Source organism: Carettochelys insculpta, chromosome 7 (assembly GCF_033958435.1).
Source record: "Carettochelys insculpta isolate YL-2023 chromosome 7, ASM3395843v1, whole genome shotgun sequence".
NCBI lineage: Eukaryota > Metazoa > Chordata > Testudines > Carettochelyidae > Carettochelys > Carettochelys insculpta.
This window is the reverse complement of record NC_134143.1, coordinates 50,843,630-50,865,480: the sequence shown is the minus strand read 5'-3', so window position 1 is coordinate 50,865,480 and position 21,851 is coordinate 50,843,630. Positions and strand designations below refer to the sequence as shown.

At 43.6% G+C, this 21,851-nt stretch overlaps 1 protein-coding gene across 3 annotated transcripts in view; it reads left to right on the top strand.

The window, feature by feature from the left end:
- PTPRE (protein tyrosine phosphatase receptor type E) overlaps positions 1 to 21,851 on the top strand; it is a 227,493-nt gene that overhangs the window by 126,811 nt on the left and 78,831 nt on the right. For 2 of the 3 annotated variants that reach the window (XM_075000458.1, XM_075000459.1), the window contains exon 2: positions 18,221 to 18,327. The exons of the other annotated variant lie outside the window; for it this stretch is intronic. In XM_075000458.1, the coding sequence (XP_074856559.1) occupies positions 18,225 to 18,327 (103 nt within the window). In that variant the 5' untranslated portion in view covers positions 18,221 to 18,224. The remainder of the gene's footprint in view (positions 1 to 18,220; positions 18,328 to 21,851) is intronic. 3 annotated transcript variants of the gene reach the window in all.

Below are 21,851 nucleotides of genomic sequence, written 5' to 3'. Positions count from 1 at the left end.
AAATGAAGATTTATGTACATACATATAATATTTGTTCTAGATGAGTCCAGCCAATTAAGATTCTCAGCTTTCAATTTACTCGCCTTCTTTTTACCACCGGGAATAAAGGTAAAAAAGAAGATTTGAACTTGGCTGGTGAAAAATGAATGCATTTAGAGGAGAGCATGCATTATCAGAGTGGTTTCCTATAAGGAAGCACTGCACGTTCAGAATGTGCTGCTTTCCTACATTGAGCCACACATTCCAGCAGCGTGGGAAGAGCATGAGGTCTGACAGGGTATGTGAGGGAAAAATATGGAGACCGTAAGAGAATAGATGGGTCAAAGTCCTGCAGAAGCCATTCAGTCAGGTCTGTTTAGCAAGTGACACCCTAGTGACACATTTCTTATCCAGTATTGGGTAAAACTGTGAAAGCCTTGTATCAAGAATATTCAGGCTGGGTTTGATGTTGACAGTGTAAATTTAACTTGCATGCAGTGTTGTTTTAGCTCTGTTTGTTGCAGGATGTTAGGCAAGGTAGGTGAGGTAATATCTTTTATTGGACCAACTTCCTCTGTCAAGAAAAAAAAAGCTTTTGCACCCTCTTAGAGCTCTTCTTCCTATGTTAGCTCAAAAACTTGTCTCTCTCACCAACTATAGCTGGTCCAATAAAAGGCATTAACTCACCCACCTGGTTTTCCATTTAACTCAGATATTTCACAGTTGCTTGAGCTCCGCAGGTGTAAAGAAGTTGACATTTTTGAGCACTTACAGCTCAAAGGGGTGCCTGAGTAGGGATCCACCCTAAGGAAAGGGTGCATTGTAAAGAACAGCTTTATATCATAGGAATCCACCCCCTCCCGCAGTACAGGCTCTTCTACAAATATCACATTTGTCCAGCTTGTTCTTGTGCATCCCTCCATGAATGCAAGTTGATTTCATGTCATTCTGTTTTGTTGTGAGCATGTTCTTTCCATTTCTGGACAAAGGTCTTCACTGATATCCTCACTGATGTTCTCCTTGAGGTCTTTTTCACTCCCTGTGCAAATGCCTCTTCACTGAAGTGCCTTTTACACTTCAGTTCCTAGCTTCTCTGGACTCAGTCTTTGTAGGCATTGTCAATGTATAGTTTTGAGCACCGCATGCAATGATCTGAGCCTGTGCAAAGGACTCATTCTCTTATAGTTGCCACATCACTCTGGTATCTGTCAATACGTAATCAGTCTGATTCAGTGTGAGTCCATCCAGGCTTGTCCATCTCCACTGCCAGTGTTGTTATTTCTGAAATATCATGTTCATTATGTGGAGATGGTTGCCTTTGTGACTGCAACCAGATATGCTCTGCAATCATTTCTTTCTCCTTTGCCAGTGTTTCCACACTTTCCCCAATTTTCTTCATTCTTGCTCTCCCTCCCACCTGCTATTGCATTGAAATCTGCTTGGGTGATTTTGTAAAAGGATCTTTTCTGCATTGCCTCCTCCAGCTCTTTGTAGAACTGTTCCGTTTCTTTGTTGTTGCATGGGAGCACATATGTGAATAATTTTTATCATTCTTTGTTCCCTCTGTAATGTGAGAACTGCTATCTGAGGTAATATGATGTCACAACTGACTATTCTTGGAACTGTTTACTTCCTGATTGTAAATCCAGTGCCTCCTTTTCTTACTCTTATAATCTTCCTCGGAATATTTGCTCTTTGCTTTTGAATTGTGCAATGTGGTCTTTTGTTCCTGTTTCACATATGATGATGTCTGCTTTTGCTAATTTTTTTGGTACAGTGTAAGGATCAGGATAGTGTTCTTGTGTTGTAACTTGCAACAAATATTTGGACCATTCTTTTAATCATTTTCCAGTTTGTGCCCCATGGTACCCCTGAGTTTTAAGCATTGATCAGGACAACACAGGAGTCTGTGCTCAGTTTCCTAGGTTCTTCTGCTTTATGTCGCTTGTTTGATGAAAGAATCTGCAGCAATGCGTTCTGGGTGCTGGCCTTTGCACCTTGTAGCTGTGGTACCCTTTCCACTTTGGTGATTGCCCTAGAGAAACAGAGGGAACTATTTTGCTGCTTAAGCCTAGACAGTAAATTTGGTCATTGTACTTGAAAAATTATCTGACAGTGTATATTTTTACATAATACACCTGATTTTTGAGAAGAAAATTTAAAAAAACACAAAGATAAATAAGTAGGTTAAAAAAAAGAGGAGCCAGGACTTAGTCAGTATGTGTGTGCGCTCACACGCACGCACACACACACACACACACACACACACACACCCCATGGGTGGGCCTGCTGAGGTGCCAGCACTCGGTACTGGCAAGTACCGGCACAAAAAAAAAAAAGCACTGGGTAATGCTAACATGTTAATAGCACATTTTCTACAATAAAGATTAAAATGATTGCTGAGGACAGTAAGAAGTCTACTTTTTGTTTAAATGTCGAGTCTTATTGGTATTTAACACATCTGGTGTAAGATTAGTTCCCTAACTTAATTGGGAGCTGACTAATTCTAATATGAATTATGTTTGAAAGACATCATAAACTAGAAGATATTAGCTAACAGTATGTATTTGTCAAGAACAAATCATGTCAAATCAACCTGATAGTTTTCTTTGACAGGGTTACTCATGCCTTCTGGAAAGGGAAAAACAGTATATGCAGCATCACTTTACTTGAGCAAGCCTTTTGATGCAAAATCTTGTATGATCTCATAAACCAACTAGGGAAATACAACCTAGATGGAGCTATTATAGTTGGATGCATAACTGACTGGAAAACCATTCCCAGAGAGGAGTAGTTGTGGTTCACAACCAGACTGGAAGAGTATATCATGAGGATGCCACAGGGATCAGTTCTGGGTCACTTTCTGTTCAATATCCTCATCAGTGATTTCAATAATGGCATAGAGAATCACTGATAATGTTTGTGGTCATTGCCAAGCTGGGAGAGGCTGCAAGTGCTTTGGAGAAAAAGACTAAAGTTAAAAACAATCTGGACAAATGGTCTGAAGTATATAAGTTGAAATTCAATAAGGACAAATTCAAGGTACTCAACAGGGGAAGGAACAATCATTCACACACGCACAAAAGGGAAAATGACTGACTAGGAACACATACTGAGGAACGGGGTCCTGGGGAACCTGGTGGATCATAAGCTAAATATGACTCAACAGTGTCAAAAGAAAGCAAACATCACTCTGGGATGTGTAGGTTGAACCTCTTTAATCTGGCACTTTCTCTTCTTGCAACATCTGTAAACTGGCTTGAATTTAGTTAGCTGGCTGCCCACTTGTCATGGGTGGGACCAAGTTTCCCATAGTCCCATAAAGTTTGTTTACAGCCACAAGTCCTGGCTCTCAGTGTTCTGTGCTGTTATTTAGCTGTAATTGACCCCTAAATGTCTTCTAAGAGCCCAACAAGCAGTGGAATGGTCAGTAATACTGCTATGCAATGTTGAGCTCCTGTCGTCTGGCAAATTCTCTTGTTCAGTGCTGGTCAGGTCTCAAGGGTGCCAGACTTAGAGAAGTTCAACCTGTGTTAGCAGGGGTGTTGTAAACAAAACACAGGAAATAATTCCTCTGCAGTACTTTTGTGTCTCATTCTGAGCAACAGATTTCAGGAAAGATATGGCCAAATTAGAGAAAATCCAGAGAAGAGGATCCATTGTTACCCCCAAGGAGGTGGTCTAGCTCCTTGAAATAGGGGCAGGTGTCTCTCCCTGCCCCCAACCTCTGCCATGCATCCTAAGCGTGCATGTAGTGCTGGCAGAGCCCTTTCATCTTTGTCTGCATCTGCTCGAGGGTACCGGTGGGGTCACAGCACTCTGCTGGGGCGCCTGCAATGCGGGCATAGCCCAGGGGCATGGAGGTGCTTTGTGCTGGGGTCCAGCAGGACCAGCTTATCAGCCCAGAGGGCCAGTGAATCCCTGAGCTCAGAATCAGACCAGGAGAGGCCCACTTCCTGGTGCCCTGGGGTGCATCCTGGGAGCCCTTCACTGCATCCTGGGAGGGGGCAAGGGGGGTGAGGGTGTCCTTGGGCAGCCTGTGCCATCTTCAATAGTCCAGGGAGTGGCTGTCAGGGCATGGTGCTGGCCCCATGCTGCAGGGCTGTAGCCACGCCTCTGGCTTCCTGCCCAGGGTTTTGGGGCTGCCTGCTCCTTTATGCATGGCTGGAGGCACAGGGCATAGAGTCATGCCTGTGGTAGGGAGAGCATCTCCCAGCTCTGGCAGGCTGCTGCCGTGGAGGACCCTTCTGTTGACAGAATGCACCCTGGAGCGTCTACATAGCAGTTTTCTTGACAAAATACTGTTGAGAGAGGGGTTATACCTCAACAGGGAGAGGTATAACACTGCCAGTGGATGTTCCAGGTTTTGTTGGAAATCTCCCGACAGGGCTCATTTGCTGTGTAGATGCTCCACAGTTTTTCGAGCAAAAGCCCATTTTTTTGGGTAAACCCAGAGTGCATCTGCCCAAGTTTTAAGTAACACTCATTATGCAGAACATATTATGCCAGTGCTCTAGCATCTGCACTAGCTTACAGCATGTTTCCAGGCACAATTTAAGGTATTGGTCATGACTTATAAAGCCCTAAAAGCCCTAAATGGGTTGAGTCCATGGTATTTCAAAGGACCGTCTTCCCATGTGAACCCACCTGGGGATTGAGGTCAGCTGGAGAGGCTCTGCTCAGTGTTCCCCCACTTAGGCAAGATAAGATAAACATCAGCATGGGTTTAGAAGATGGGGTTTATTTTTGAAAGAGCCCCATCTATGCTACTTTTTTCCCGAAAGAATCTTGTCTGAGAAGAGATTATGCACCTGACACACGATATGTAAATCAGTGCCTTATTTGCATTTTTGAGTTCCCTCATTTGCATTCCTCTTTTGAAAAAGAATGCAAGTGTAGACGTAGCCAGGGTGGGTTAGGTAATATATTTTATTGAACTGGCTTGTGTTGAGAGAGACGAATTTGCAGGACAGTTATTTTGGTATAATCATCTGCTTTTGATACTCCAATTCAGGATGAAGAGTGTCTTTTTCTGATTATTTAAGTCACACTGGCTCCACACTGTTCATTTGCAGTTTTCAAGGCCCTTGCAACCAAGATAGGTAATTAATTGGGTGACTGACTAGGTTTTCTCACTTCCTAGACCCATGGCCTCAGACATACAGTCAGCGTGGTGCATACATGGCAGTAAGATTACCTCCATTCAATAGGGCAAATACTGAAGCAAGCTTTACCTGTAGCTGTCCTTCAGATTCCTCCAACAAATGCACGCGTCCTTTAACAAGCCTGTCAAAAATATATTGCACTCCTGATATTTACTTTTAAACCCTGCGTGGCATTTTACTTTCACAGACATCAAAATAATAACAATGACAAGGTCAGCATAAAAATGGGAAATGATGTGCAAAAATACTGCAAGGTTTTCTTTTGTGTAACACTGTTCAATACAGTCTCTTTGCCCTACTTACTGGATGCTATGAAAAAAGGATCCTGATGACGCTAGACCATTTACTCGGTGTTCCTACTAACACTGCTGTCTAATGTATTAGGGCAGTCTGGGCTAGTCTCTGACAGTCGGCCTTCTTTGCTTGACATCAGGCAGAGTAGAATGAACCTTTTTCAACTGTGTGAAATTCCACAAGAGATGTGTGTGGGATCACATATTGTACATTGCTTCCCTAAGGGATAAAATAACAAGTTACTAGTAACATACATACTCTGCCAGCAAATGCAACAATATCCTGCAATTTCCTTGGAAGAGCTTAACGTATTAATTTTATGTATTTTTCTGGGCCAGGATTGTTTCTAGCTTCTTCAGGGTCAAAAGAGGTGACAGATATGGCAATCCCACATACAGCCTTTGGGTCCATTGTTTTATGAATGGTTTTTTTTTTACTGTGTTCTGCTTAGTGGGGGAAGGATATCACAGATCCTTCAGGTACTAAACACGGTATGCATTGATTCAGGCAGCTCAGCTGGGTTGTAACATCACCCCTCCCCACTGAGATATGCCACCTCCTGGGGAGGTTCACATACACTAATCAAACTGGATTATCCAGAGACCAACAGACAAAGGATGGGCTTTTGGACAAAAGGTTTGAGTTTAAACTGACTCAGAGCTTTTATTCTGGATAGGATCTTTTGTGAGGAGAAAAGCGGGAGATCCTTGTGGAAGGGTTAGAAGGACTGACACCTACCTGAGCCTGAGGTTGTGAGTGAGATGACCTCCAGTAAGCATTTTAGCATGTGTTTAGCATGTTTCTTATTTTACTATGTTTTCTCTATAAAATTTCCACCTTGAGAATAGATTAGCTTGGTTGGAAGGAGCTGTGAGGTAACTTGCGACTGGGGGGCAGTTACCGTGTTCATAGCCTCTAAAAAAAGGAATCAAAGAGCAGATGGGGCTTTGTGGCATGATTTTTTTTAAATGTTGACACTAAGCTGTGGGGTGAGGTAAATATACTGGAGGGTAGGGATAGGGTCCAGAGTAGGGTGACCATGCATCCCGTATTGGGCAGGATGGTCCTGTGGTCTGGGGAGCACTGGCGGCTGCTGCTTCCCTGGGGCTCCTGGGAAGCGCTGGTGGCTGCTGCCTCCTTCCTGGCTCCCCAGGGCTTGGAGAAGCCACCCTCCTACCCTTCCTGTCCTGTATGAATGTGGGTGGTCTGCTAATCACTTGACTGTCTCCTGGGCAGCCACCCATGCACTCAGCTTACAGGAACCCTGACCTCTACCCAAGAAAGGTGACAGCTGGGAGCCACAGACTACAGAGGGGGAATACTGGTACAGTTACTAACAATTTCCTCAGTTTCAGTAACATCTATATTCAACTAAGGGCTTGTCTTAGTGTAGTCTTTCTTCTTTCGTGGTTATGCAACCTCACTGATGCTCATTTTCCATTGTGGACAACAGGGACAGGGATTACAGTAGAGTCTCAAGATTCTCAAAGGCTCCGTTTTGAGAACCGTTGTGAAAGTTGAATTTTGTGAATATAGCAGCCTGCCCTGGAGCCCTGGGAAGTGGTGACTGCCAGCGGTACCTGCCCAGGGCCCTGGGGAAGTGGCAGCTGCCAGCAGTCCCTGCCTGGGGCCCCGGGCAGAGCGGCGGTTGTCAGTGCTCCTGCCCAGGGTCCCAGGCAAAGTGGCAGCTGCAGGCGCACCTTCCTGGAGCCCTGGAGAAAGTGGCGGCTGCTGGCATTCCTGCCTGGAGCCCCAGGGGAAGCGACCACTCACAAATATTTGAATTGAAGAAGTTTGTGAATCTTGAGACCCTACTGTATAACTAGTTGCTATTGCTGTAACTTGATCTTGGTTCGATATGTGTTGAAGGTGATAATTTATATCTTTTTTTCATGTTATGTTTTAATTCTTTGTATATAATTTCTTCTCTGCCTTTCGCACAACCTTTAAATATTCCCTGAGGAATCAGGCTGTAAATTAGAATTTCCAAATATATAGATGGTGTAATAGAAATGAAATTCTGATGCTTGTTGACATTAGTAGTGCTGTGCTGGGGCAATTTAAATATCTTTTCTGCCAAAAAGCTCTGATGAAGCTCCTTTCTCCTCACCACCTTTCAACAGGTTTTCATCTTTTTGTTCAATCCAGAGCCTGAAGCCCTTAAAATGTGTGCTAGAAACACTAGGAGACCCTGGAAGAGGAACTAATATTCTCTTATTGCAGCTTAGATGAAAAAAGTCTATTTGCTAACCTTTCCAAGTAGGCTACTTCAAAGGGCTCTGAGTAGCTCATGAGACTGTTAATAGAATAGGAAGTCTTTCACCTCTCTTGACAGGTTGGAATCTGCCTAAGGACAGCAGTGCCTTCAGTGCCATCATGTTAGGATAGTTTGTGTGACTCACGTAACACTAACTGGTCATCTCAGTTCTTCAGTTCAGAAGCATAGTTCACATAAGGTACAACTGCAAGTTGTGCTCATACTGGGAGTACTAGCAGAGAGTCTCAAATGTAATTGGGCAAAGAAAAGTGAACAGCTTGTCACGCCCATCTACGCAGCAAAATACAGTGTTTCAGGATATCAGGCTAGTAACTTGAACTTGTTAATGCATGGTTTGGTCTTTATTTTGTGGATATTTATAGTGCTTTATTCTTCTTATTTCATTTTTCCAAAAGGAGAGCTGCAATGGCTTAAAACAGAACTGTATGAACTTTTTTGGACAAAACCTTTAAAAATGAAAAATAGTTATTTGGCGCAAGCAAAATATTTCTTGAATTCATGTTGATTTTGTCAAATGGTTTGCTTAGAAAGAATTTTTTGAAACAAAACAGTGATTTTTTTGGTCTGAAATGACTTTTTATTTAAAAATTTACTGAAATTAAAACATTATTAAAAGATCAAAATGAAAACAACATGATTTTTCAATACTTTGAGTCAAACCAATTTTTTCAAACTCTTCAGATTAGCCAGCAAATCAAAATGTCTTTAATTTGTCTAAAACTACTTTAAAAGTCACATGATACAATAAAAAAGAAACTCAGATAAAATGAGGTTTTGTTGAATTACAGAGATGCAGGTGAGGCATGTGTGCTGCGTATCAGGGTCTTTCAAATGTAGTCTGTGATGCCAGTGGGTCCACAGACTATGTCTAAGGGGGTGCATGAAACCTTGCCATTAAGGTTTCCAAAGGAGTGTACATGTCAATTCAAAATTATTTAGGAGTCTGCAAATGAAAAGAATTCTGAACCACTGTTGTGTTGTATAGTATAGTATAGTGTGAATCATAAGGGTGGAAGAGACCTCAGGAGGTCATCTAGCCCAGCCCCTTGCTTCAACCAGGATCAACCCCAACAAAGTCATCCCAGCCAGGACCTTGTCAAGCCGAGACTTAAATACGTCAAGGGATGGAGAATCCACCATCTCTCTCTCTGCAACACATTCCAGTGCTATGTGACTATGTAGCTTGTCCATCACTAAGGCTATTTCAAGTCTTTAAGTGCAGGCTTAATCATAAGTATATACCAACTCTCACCCTTACTATATTTTTAAAAACAAGTCCTTTCTACTTTCAAATTTCCCATGTTTTTTTTTTTGTCCATATGAAAAGTTTTTCATCATGTTTGAGATGAACTGACAAGGTCTTTCTGAGCCATACACAGTAAAAAAAAAAAAATCAGGTAAAAATGCATGTGGAAAATACTTTTCTCCTTTTTGATGAAGCAGATCTTTATTGGCTTATTTGATTTGGAAACTTTAACTTTTGCTCCGAGAGAGCTGATCAAGATAGAGTGGTTTTTAGTATTGCTTAGAAGTGGAGCTACTTATTTTGGATATTCACTGCCAAGTTAGGAACCATTGTAGAAATTAGGAGACCAAAAGATACAGACATATAGACAGGGTGTAAGTTATCGACAACTGCTTGGAATGTCATTCATAGCAATCAGAAACAACGTTTTCAGTAGCATACTCAAAGCTATTGCTTAATGGTTCTTTCTGTACTAGGGGAACTTTTTCAAATATGTTCCACTGTTGCTAATGTTGGTCCGGCTTCACTGGAGTATCATAGATAGGAGCTTGCTGCCAGTATCATTTTAAGCATTGTGCCATTAAACTCTTTTCACAATAGCCTTAGTTGACATGTAAGCTTAATCTGCTTGTGACAACTAGTGCTCAACCTACAATAGGGCTCCCAACATTACTAACTCCAGTGGAGCTAAACCAGTGTTATCAAAGGTACAGAAATTTTGAAGCTTGTCGCTGCTGAAAACAAAGTCAATAAGGACAGTCCCTATACCAGAGCTGTTCAAAATGGTGGCTCACAAATATTTTTGTTCATGAGGTGTGTATCTTTTGGTGTCTAATTTTTAGTGCAATGTGCGTGTTCCAAAAATAACCCTATTACTGTATTATACACAATCTTTAATGCATGTGCCATGACAGAGGTAAGCAGTAACCTCAAAAAACAGTCACTAGCAAATCTGGAACATCCAGACTTCAATTGGTTAGCATTCACCTAAGTTGTGAAGAGTACACGTCTCTCTCTACCTCACTAGCCCCCTTGCACAGAAAGAAGTGAGGCTGAGCATTTGACTAACCCCCAGGCCGTGGCCACACTAGCAGTTCATTTTGAAATAATTTTCGAAATGAGGGGCAAATTCAAAATGAGCAGGAGAGCGACTACACAGCAATTGCTCGTTTCGAATTATTTTTGAAATTAAAAGGCGTTCATTTTGAAATGGTTATTCTACTCCCGTGTTGGGAATAATGCCTCCTTTCAGTGTTGATTTTGAAATTAAATGTGTGTAGCCGCTCCCTGGCTGCCATTTCAAAATGAAAAGTCCTCCACAGAGCCAACCCCCTCCTACCAGCAGCCAGAGCTCCATGGCTGTCAGCTGCGGGTGCCTTAAAGCTGCAGGGACACAGAAACCCCCATGCAGGAAGCTGAGAGTGTGCTGGTAACCATAGGAGCGCGGGGTGGCCAGACAGCACTCCCAAGCACCCTCAGAAATGACACCCCACCTTGGCCGGACTGATGGCCAGCAGTCAAGACCCCCAGGATCCTCGTGGAGCCAAGGGGTCTGGGCAGCGGGGCTCCCAGGGGACGGGGCAGCCCCCAAAGAGGAGGGGGGCCCTCTGGCTGGAAGCTGAAGTCTGGGACCTGCTGGCTGTCTCGGGGAAGGAGGACATCCTGCTCAAGATGGAGGAGCGGAAGAGGAATGCAGATACCTTCACCCGCCTCACCAGGAACCTCGCCTCAAGGGACCACCCCCTCCTGACCCTCAACCAGATCCACTCCAAAGTGAAGGAGCTGCAGCAGGGCTATGCCCGAGCCAGGCAATCAGGGGAAGCGCCGGCCACCTGCCCCTACTTCGGGGAGCTCCACCAGCTGCTGGGACCCAGGGAGGCTGCACCAGTCTGGGAGACCCTGGACACGGAGCCGGAGGGGCAGGGCGAGGAGCGCCCCCTCTCCCCCACCCCACCCCACTGCAGGACCTGAAGTACCTGCTGGCACTGGGGACAGCGACAGCAGGAGTGAGGGACCACTGTGCATGGCTGAGCCCTCTGAGGGCCCTAGCCGGGCTACCTCCACCCAGGCCTCCGCTGAACCACCCAAGGAACCGTCAGGTACGACTGGGCATGGGGTGCACTGGTCATGTGCGGAGGGGGCAGTCCCTGACACAGCCAGTACAGGCCTGGGCACATGGCCTTGGGCCAGGGACCCGGGGATGGCCGTCATCGCTGCCAGGTGGGGCCCACATGGGGCCATGGGCTGCCATGACAGTCAGAAGCCTGGGAGGGCTGGGGCAACCACTCTAATGGCCCCCCATTGATGGACCCCACAGAAGACAGGCCGCCCCAGAGCCCCTCACCACAAGCAGGGTGGAATGGCGGTGGGGACAAGGCTGCTGGCCCACGGTACCCGGGCTTATGAATGATGGGGCACCACCCTCTTACCTTATGTCTTCACAGCCTCGGCATCTGTCAGCCACTCCAGCCCCCTGGACATGCCCGGGAGCCCCACAGAAGCAGAGGAGGGCAAGGGGGCGACACCTTCCTGGACCAGGCGCTGTGGTGGGAGAAGCCACCAATGCAGCTGGGCAGATGATCTGGCAGCAGCCCACATGGCTGCATGGTGAGAGCAGAACCACTTGCTGTGGGAATGGCTCTCCATGGAGCTGGCAACCTGGGACTGGGTGGCCAGGTATCTTGACACCCTGACCCAGGCCATCGCCAACCACCTTGCCCAGCTGCCCGCCCCGTGGATGGCCTTTCCCATAGTATCCCCCTCTGCCCCAGCCTTCCCCTCTTCCCCACCACCCCCCTCCACCCCAGCCTCTCCTTCTTCCCCACTACCCTCCTCTTCCTCAGCTTGTCACTGTTCCCCAGCTCCCCCTGCACCCCTTCTGCTCCTCCGGCCCTTGCAGCTCTGCTCCGAGCCAACATGACCCCAGCCGAGCGGCGGGAGCTGGTGCACTGGCTGTGGCCAGGCGAGCCCTGCCCGCCCATGGCTCTCCCTGCTCCTCCCTGTAAGTCCGACCTCCTAGATTCCCCAGTCCAGCCCTACCTTCCTGTTCTACCTGCCCCAACCTGGCTCCTCTGTGGTCCCTGGACCCAGGGCGGTCGCGGCTCCAGAGGCTGTCGTGGCTTCCGACCAGCCACTCCAACAGAGGATTGAGGCCCCCCATGTATATAGTTCACCCACCCCGTAAATAGTCACACTTTCTTTCTGTTCCAAACATAACAGTTGAATTTATTTAATGGTGTATGTGTCCTGCCTCGGGGCGGGGGGGGGTGGCAAAGGCAGTGCTGGTGGGGCTGGGGTGAGAACCGGGGTGGGAGGGGTTGCATGGAGTGAGCCGGTCCAGATCATGGGGGCCCCTGGGCAAAGGTCTCCTGGAGGGCCTCCCACACGTGCACCCCGTTCTGGTTCACCTGGCAACATGGGACCGCACCTGGCTGCTCGTAGTGTGGCATGGCCTTGGCTGCCCAGTGTGTCACAAAGAGCTCCTGCTCGCTCTCCACAAGGTTGTGCTGTGCACAGCAGGTGCCAACGACCATGGGCACGCTGGGCAGGCCTACCTCCAGGTGCATCAGGAGGCACCTGAAATGTTCCTTCAGATGGCTGAATGCCCACTCCACGGTGTTCCTGGCATGGTTGAGGCGGGCATTGAAGAGGTCCTGGCTCTCATTGGTGTGCCCCATGTAGGGGTGCATTAGCCAGAGCTGGAGTGGGTAGGCAGAATCAGCGACAATGCATGGGGTCATGGTCACGTCCTCCACCGGCAGCTCCTGTGGGGGGATGTAGGTGTCCTCTGCCATCCTGCAGCCGAGCCATGAGTTCCGCAGGATGTGGGCATCGTGGGCCCTGCCCGGCCAGGACACACAGAGATCGGCGAAACGTCCTCAGGCATCCATGTGGGCCTGGAGGATGATGGAGTGGTAGCCCTTGTGGTTGATGTACCATCCCCGGCTGTGTGGTGGGGCCTGGATGGCGTTGTGGGTGCTGTCCAATGCACCAATGAAGTTGGGGAGTCCGAGGTGTTGGAAGCCGACCATGGCAGTGTCCACGTCCCCAAGGCAGATCAGGCAGCACAGGAGGGTCCTGTTGATGGTGGCGACAACCTGTAGGGTAGAGGGCACAGGCGCCCGTGAATGTGTGGTAGCATATGGGAGCTCTGCTCCCTGGGACCCCCCCCTCCCAGAGACCTTCCTACCCGGGGCCCCACTCCCTGGGAACCCCCTCCCAGGGACCCCATTCCCCAGGGCCCCGCACCTTGGGGCCCCCCTCCCCAGGACCCCATAGTGGATGTGTGGCCCTGGGTGCCTTACCTCAAGGAGGACGACCCCGACGGTGGCCTTCCCCACCCCAATTGGTGGCCAACCTAGCGGTTGCTGTCCAGGGTGGCCAGCTTCCACAGAGCGATGGCCACTCGTTTCTCCAGGGGGAGTGTGGGCCGCATGCAGGTGTCCTGGTGGTGAAGTGGTGGTGCCAGCCAATGGCACAGCTCCATGAAGGTGGCCCGAGTCATCCGGAAGTTATGGATCCACTGGTTGTCATCCCACTCTCCTAGGATGATGTCGTCCCACCATTCCCGTTGGTGGGGTACTGCCAGAGGCGACGGCAGGGCTGGAACAGGGGGTGCTCCAGATGCACTGTGGGGGGAGCCTGCAGGAGGCTGGCCACGTGTCGGGCAGCACGTAGCCTCATATAGCATGTTGTCAGGATGGCCATCAGGCTGGCCACGATGTCCAAAGTGTCCCCGTCAGTGAAGTGCTGCGGGTCCATGGCAGGCAGTGGTGTGGTGGCTAACCAAGGCTCTGGCAAGTGCTGTGCTGGAGGTCACGTGCTGCAAGCAGCCAGAGTCCTCAGAATGTGCATGGGGGATGTGTTTGGGAGGAGCCCTTTAAGGGGTTGGCTCGCCCGTGCTCCAGGAAGGGCTTGTCAGCCATTTGACCCTGCCCTCACCATTTCCTGCCTTGTTATTTTGAAATCAAGCTGTGGCTGTGTAGCCGCTCCATTTCGAAATGACTGGGAGTCATTTCGATGTTGCAGATCGCAACATCGATCCACATTTCATGCGTAGTCACTTCCATGCCACTTGTTTCGAAATGGCTTATTTCAAAACAAAGGATAGGGATAAGCCATTTCAAAATCACTCTCTAGTGTGGCCACAGCCCCAGTGAAAGAAATGGTGACTACCATTAAGTCTTGACTATTCTCACATAAAAACACCTTGTATTAGTTTAGTTTGGTGCTTTATTTCACTTGTCTCTCAAAGATCAAATGATAATCCCTACCTGGTGAATACTGTTGTTGTTATTATTATTATTTATGTTTCTACCTTTCAAAAGCTTGGATTTTTATATAGATTGCCACATAGACCAAGCAGTCTTTTCTGCAAGGCGTAATTCAGTGGACAATGACATTAAATATGGATTTTTCTTGTTTCAGGTTATCCCTTGTGTATATATTGCTGAAGATTTTTAAAATAAGACTACTTATGTGGAAAAAATTGATAGTTGTGTGCATTGCCTTTTTAAAATACTTATGCTTTTGTGACTGTATTAGATTATTCAGCCCTCTTAATATTTCCACATGATTTCCAAAGAATGTACATGCAGCAAATTAAGCTCTTGACTTCTTTTTATTTGTGGTACCATTCTTAAACTAAGAGGTCTCTGAAAGAGTGCTGCTTGTTTGCTGGTTGCTTATGCAGAATAAACATATGCCTAATTATTGCAATGTAAGTCACTTGGGCTGTGCTAATTTGAGGATTAATCAGCAGTAGTTCTGACATATCTGTAATGAGTTGGGTTATAAAATGAGGCTGCTTGAAAAAGAAATTACTGTCCTTCTGAATAGCTCAGAGCCATAAATTTTAGTTTCTTCCAGCAGACATTTTTCTTTCGTTTTTATGACACCTAGCAGCAAGAATGAGAAAAAATGCCCTTTCAGTTTATACTGAACTCACCAAAAACTTAATTATACACCACTACATGTTTTCCACCAATGAGAAATCCCACTCATTGTTGAGAAAGCCAAGATCTTATTTTATTAGATTTTTGAGGGTGTTTTCTCATAAAGATGACTGTTGAGTGAAGTCTGTTGTTGAATCTAAACTTCTCCTTACATTTTCTTACAATGTATGAGGGAATCCCCCTTTTCCTAACCTTGTTGGTAAGTGTTGCACATGTGCTGCCTCAGTTCACTTACATGCTCTAGTGTCCCACTCACTCACCATTGTGTGCTGACAGTGATTGAACTGTGCTTCTGGAAGTGTGCTTGGCACTTAGTTTGACTGCTCTTCATAAAATGTCCTGGGGATCTTTGAACTGGAAAGGCAAAGACCTGGCAAAACTCTTCACTCATCATATGGACCACATTAGAGAGGGTGTGTGGGGGCCTTTCATCTGCTTTGTAATGTGTAATGCATTTGCACGCATATATAAATACATTTTCTCATTTCTTTGCTAACACCTACATGTTGTTGGCTCTGTAAATTATGTTGCTTGACAGGGCAAAAGATTATCCCCACTAAATTTATGGGATATTTAAAAATGTTGTCTTTCAAAAAAGGAAAGAGATCTCCTCCAAAAAACTGTCTGCTCTTTCTTTCTTTCTTTCTTTCTTTCTTTCTTTTGTAGATTTTTCTTCTGATCATTTAAATTTTCCATGTTCTGAACTCGTGTGATTATCATCAAAATGTAATAGTTTGATGTCTTTCGTAAAGCCCCATCTCTTCAAGTCATGAGAATCGCACCGTACTTTATTAATGAAAGTTTGTAGCCCACATGGATTCCGAGGAAAGCTGGAAAATATAGTTCAGTGTAGTCTACAAGATAATAAAATAAAGTACAGCAGATAAGTGCAAACATATTATTTTTCAAAGCCTGTCATTTTAAAGTGGATTTTTGATTTTTGGGGCCCAGCCCATGATTTTCAAACACTTGTTATAGATGTTGCCAGACAAGAGAATGTCGAACTAGAGAGGTTCAACTTGTTTTGCTCTATGGTATATGTTGCAAATGTGCTGACAGAGGGAGAGTTTGACAAAAACTCTGGACTGTTGGGAGTCAGCCATTCCTAATCTACTGTAAATGCTGAGTTTATCTCCTTATTGGACTATTGTAAATATTGCTTGTCCTAGGTGTCATAAGAACCACAGTAGTAGTCAGCTGGCACAGGGATAAATAACTGTGGCTGAAAATGGAGAGTACTGTGTTAAATTTCTGTATTGTACATTAATTTATATAAATTATACTGCTTCCTCAAAAGTTCTGTATTTTTGGTTTGTAAGAATATTTTAAATAGCAATTTAAACTGAAATAAACAATTTATAAAAGTATTAACTTTACTCCAGTTTTTTTTTAATTTAACTGTATTCATTTTCTCCATTTTATTTTGGCCCACCCTGATTTTCATCAGACTGCTGTCACATTTGGAATTGCTGTTGAGTATGGTGAGGTAGGTTGACCCCTGCATAGCATACAAGAGAGCCGAGAGTAAGGCACATATTGTGAAAGTTGTGACATAGTCAAGCCTCCTCAAAAAGGTAGCTCTTACACTAGGAGCAAAGACTGTATTTCATGGATCATGTTATGTTGTTAGAAGTTTTCAACTGCTGATTACTCACATTTAATTACTTCTGTATAAAATTCTCATAATATAATATTCTGCATAATATGTCATTGTCATAATTTTGTGACATTAGTGATAATCATTCTGATGTGGATTCCAGTATGGTGGTTTTTCAGTATTCCTTACTGTTGTCATAACAGCTTTTGGACTTGGAGGTGTACCGAATGGTGAATCTCTTCCTGTGTAAATATATGTTTTACTGTTGGTAGGGAAGGTAGAATTTGTGTGTGTCGTTTGTTTGCTTTTTAAGCATGTGGTTGGAGAACAGTCGATAATTGAATAATTCTCGAGTTACATTTTATCCTTTAATAATTGAGATTATCAATGAAAAGGGAACTCTAAAGAAAATATCTACCTTAACATTAATACAATTTTTAGTTGAAGATTTTGTCAGCATCCAGACTGATATAAGATTTATGCATTACACCTGTTGACTCTGAGCTATGTGCTTATATCCTTCTGCCATTAAGTTTCTTTTTCCTGACTTGTGTCTCATTGTCAGAGAAACAGGAAGTTTTCAGAACTGATAGTAGAGTGTTACTAGTTCACTGGAAAAAAATTTTCCAGGAGCCAGTAAAGCTGAACTCATTTTTTGAAAGTCCTTAATTAAAGTATTTTAAAGCTGCCAGATTTTCCGCTGTGTTTTACTACTGTACATTTTGAAAAGGAAACTGTTTTAACTTGGTATAAAGCTAAGGAGATGGAGCTATTACTTTGACAGACACATCAACCAGTTTTACAGTTAAACAATAAATTGAACGGTACACATGTAATTCTTACTCTTTTCAAGTCTCACAACTCTTAGGGGCTGTTTTGAGCTGTGAATTACTGGGATGAGAGATGCCTCAGGTGTATTGCCTTACTCCTGTCACATTGGAAAAATCCTTAGACAGATAGATTGGCTTTGGGTAGACAGATCCTTTAACTTCCTGACCGCTTTGCTTAGCTGACCAGTGGAAAATATCAGGAATATTATAAGAAATGCTCATTTATTTGAGTCATCAAGTTTAATATGAGATGGGACCATTAGATCATCTGGTTTGACCTCATATAACATACACTATTAAATAACTGTTAGTTATGCATGTATTAAGTCAAATAGTTCATATTTGAGTAAAACATATCTACCAAGAAAGATGTCTAGTCTGGATTAGGTGGCGTCATGAGTTCGAGACCCCAGCATTTCTCATGGTAGTTTGTTCTTGGTTTAAACATCCTCACTGTTAAATTTTTGTGGTTCTTATGAGCTTGTATAGCTTTAGCTTCCAGCCCTTTGTTCTTGTTATGCTTTTCTCTGCTGAGATCCTGAGGATCTCTGCAATCCTTTGCTTACAGAGACTCAGAGTGTTCTTTTCATTATTTTACAGTAGCTTTTCATGTCTGATTCTGTAGTAGTGTCTTTTGGCATACTGAATACTATCTAATAAATTTTGGTTGAAATAGTTTGAAAGAATTTCTTATTCAATACATGCACTTGATTTTTTTTCTCCTCCATCACAGATTAATATTGATCATAAGAAAACAGGAGAGAATAAAACACACTTTAAACCTGTTGTAGAGCAGACATGATTTGACTGTGTTTTAGGAGGAAAAAAATAATAATTTACCTTTAAAATGTGTTTCCATATTTCTTTTGCTTTGCAGATCCATGATGGAACGCTCCAATTCATTCTTGATTGTTTGTATTAGTTTTATACTTGTTAAAGCTTCAGCGCACAATGAAACTGCATCATCAAATAACACAACAACAAGTAAGAAAGCATTTAATTCTTTGGGTCAGTTGTGGGTAAGCCCCCACCACCCCAAATCCTGAATATTTCTCTATTCCCTCTAGTACCACTGATGCACCACCACCTATATTTTGTTGGGTTGGGGAAAGGGTAACTTTATATTAAAACAAAGTTACACTAAAATATATACTACATTATTACTTTTGTCAAGATCTGGTTAATATTCAAATAACCTAGCTAAATATTTTGGCTTATAGGCATCTTCCTTTATGTATACTAAATAGTGTGACCCAAAGCTAAAGACCTATCCTATTTTTGGAGCTTTTCTTGTGTATGTACTTAGTATGAAAGCTTTTCCATGACAGAGACAGTCTGTATTTTACTAGACTACAATTCTACAGGAAAAAGTCATAAAACACTAACTTAATTTTGTCATTCTGTTTAAAACATGAATCTTTAAAGGAGCATTAAGTCATCAGGTCAGGGGAGCTATAAGAAGCTGGTATTTTATTAGGCGATAGATCTCTTTCATATTCTCTTTCCAAAATAAATATATTTGGGCATGTTATTTTTACAATTTGTATTTTAACAGTTAAAACTTTAGCTTTTGAATCTGTGTTTACTGTCAGCCAGTAATTATTGTCTGACACTCCCATTGGCTGTCACCCCTTCATAATTTTGCATAAGTGTGAAAATTTCAAGTAATAAAAATCAGAAGTACACTTAAAAATAAACATTGGTATCTGTTGAAATTAAAAAAAAAATTGAACTCTGCCAAGCCTATCCTTTGTTAACGGATATTTTAGTTGTGGCGGCGGTGGTGGTGGTGGTGATGATGATGATGATGATGATGATTATGATAAGCCAAATTAGGGAAAACCTACTCCATCCCCACAGTATAGGCTTATACAAAAGTTAAGAAGTTATCCTTTGTCTTTTATGTTTCCACATGTATTTTAACAGTGCATGCTGAATATTGTTAATGTAATACATCTGTGGACAATAATGTGAGGCAGGGGCACTCCAAGAATTCGCAGTGTGGTTGAGAGCTGCACTCTTCCATGATATAAATGGAGGAGATGTATGGTCTGGGATGGAGGCTGGGTGTAGAAGGGACCTTGGGGTAAGGGATTGGTGTGCAGGAAGGGGTGTGGGGTATGGAAGGGAGTTTGGGAGAAGGAGACAATTGTGAACTGGGGCAGGAGACTGGGGTGCAGGGATTTGGGCCATGTGTATCTTAGAACCTGAGGGGAGGAGCGCTTCATACAGAAAGCTCCCATTGGCCAGAAACCAGCCAATGGGATTGTGCTGGGGATGGGAGCAGTGCTTGAATCCTCTCTCCTCCCTCCAAGCTCACAGTTATTGAAAGAAACAGGGCCTTACATCTGCTTTTCTGAGTGGCAATTGGCAAATCAGGGTGGGGGGAGCTCGGCAGGCTGCATCTGGCCCATGGACCCTATGTTGCCTGGCCCTGATGTAATGTCAGTGATACCAAAGGGATGCACTGAAAAAATATATTACTTGTGATAAGAAATTCATTTTACCCAAGCTACCTACCTAGCCAAGAAGTTTCATATGTATTCCATTTCTCCATATCTTTTTTTTTATTTTATTCCACAGTGGAAGTTTTTTATTTTTTAAAAAATAAGTTATGTATACATACCTTTTAAGAAGATAACAGATTATTTACTTAAAATGTCTATACCAGGGGTCAGCAACCCCCAGCATGATTTTGGTACATGGTAATAATCATGGTACATGAGCTGATTTTCATTGGCACGTGAGGCAGGAGCTCAGCCCTTCCCCTTCTCCCCCATGCAGCTGGGAGCTCAAAGCCATGCCGACTGTGGATCAACAAAAGACCAGCTAATGCTGCCAACAACTATCTAAATGGTAAAACTCTGCATCTTAATTTATTAATGAAGTTGTTGTAAGTAGGACTACTAGTGACTTCAAAAATTATCACTGGCATTCGGACCATACGCAGACGTCAAAAAGTCAAATTTCAGCACTTTGCCTTGGAAAAGTTGCTGACTCCAATATACACTTCTGTATTTTTGCAAATCTTAAAACAAGATACTTTATTATAACTTACTTCTTATGTGGCATCCCCATAAATGCAGTTCAACATGTGTGGTAGCCCATTTTGTACAGTCCCCTGCTAATCTCCTTTTGCTCCACACAGGATACCACGTCATCAATCTCAGATATTTTTCCGCTTCATGTTCTAACATCAACTTTTTCTTCCAGTGCCTATAAGCATGTATTCTTTGCTGAACTTCATAAAATTGTGCTCTTCAAATTGAATCTTTCTTTTCATAATATCTCAAATGTTTGCTGAGTTCCAGGTATCTTCAGTATTTTTTGTTGGGTACACTGTGTATCCTTAATATTTTAAGAATTATTCTGTAACATGAAAAATAGTCTCAGAACAGTAGCTGTGTTAGTCAGTAGGTTCATAAAAAACAAGCAGTTCTATGGCACCTTACAAACTAACACATTTATTTATTAGGTAACATCTATAACATCATAATTTGTCAGATTGTAGTTTCTTTATTGATTGTTTTAATGTTCATCTTTGACATCCATAATTAAGTCAGACCAAATTTAAGTTTTTAAGAATCAGAATTTAGTCTTCAGATTTAAGTTCCCCCTGACCATATTGTTTTCTTTTCAAATGTCTTCTTTATTCTTTGCATTCTGGTGCTGTCTTCAGCATCCAGTCTTCCATCTTCTGTAATGAGGCTTTCTAAGTAATAGTCATTTCTCATTAGCTTAATGGCTGTGTTGTCCACTGGAATCTTGCATGTTTTCCCAGGATCCCTGCATACCAACATAGTTTTTTTTCTTAACCACATTCAACTCTACGCCCTATTCTTTCCTAGATCTTCTTTTACATCAGTCAAAAGAACTGTCATATGCATAGGGAATGTTATTCACCCATTTTCTGCTCATCTTAATATGTTTTTCTGGTTCTTTGATTAATTTGATCCAACATGCACTATAAATATTGAATGAAGTTGATGACATTATATAACCTTGTCTCATTCTTCTCTTAATCACTATTAGATTTTCATCTTCCATTATAATTGCTTTCTTATTCCAATATAATTGTTTTACTACTCAGAGCTTATACCTATCAATCTGTACATATCTTAATATATCAAACAATATGGAGTGGTTGAGTCTGTCATGCTATTTGAAAGTCAGTGAAACACAAGTGTAATGTTTTTTCCCATTTCCATTGCTCCTTCTAATATGAGCTTCTAGTAAATAATGGTGTTTATTGTGTCCTTTCCAATTTGCAGCCATGCTGGTTTTTTTCGCTTAGGCCATTTCTACACAGGCCACTTCCTTCAGAAGTGACATGCTAATACAGGGAGCAAAAGATGCTAATGAGGTGCGGATGCAAATTCCCCACACCTCATTAGCATAATGTCACGTGATTTGGAGTCCTGAAGACCGTTCTTCCGGACTCCAAAACGCCATCTAGAGGCGCGGCCCCAGGGGGGCTTCTGGAAGGAAGTCCTCCTTTTGGAGGCCCC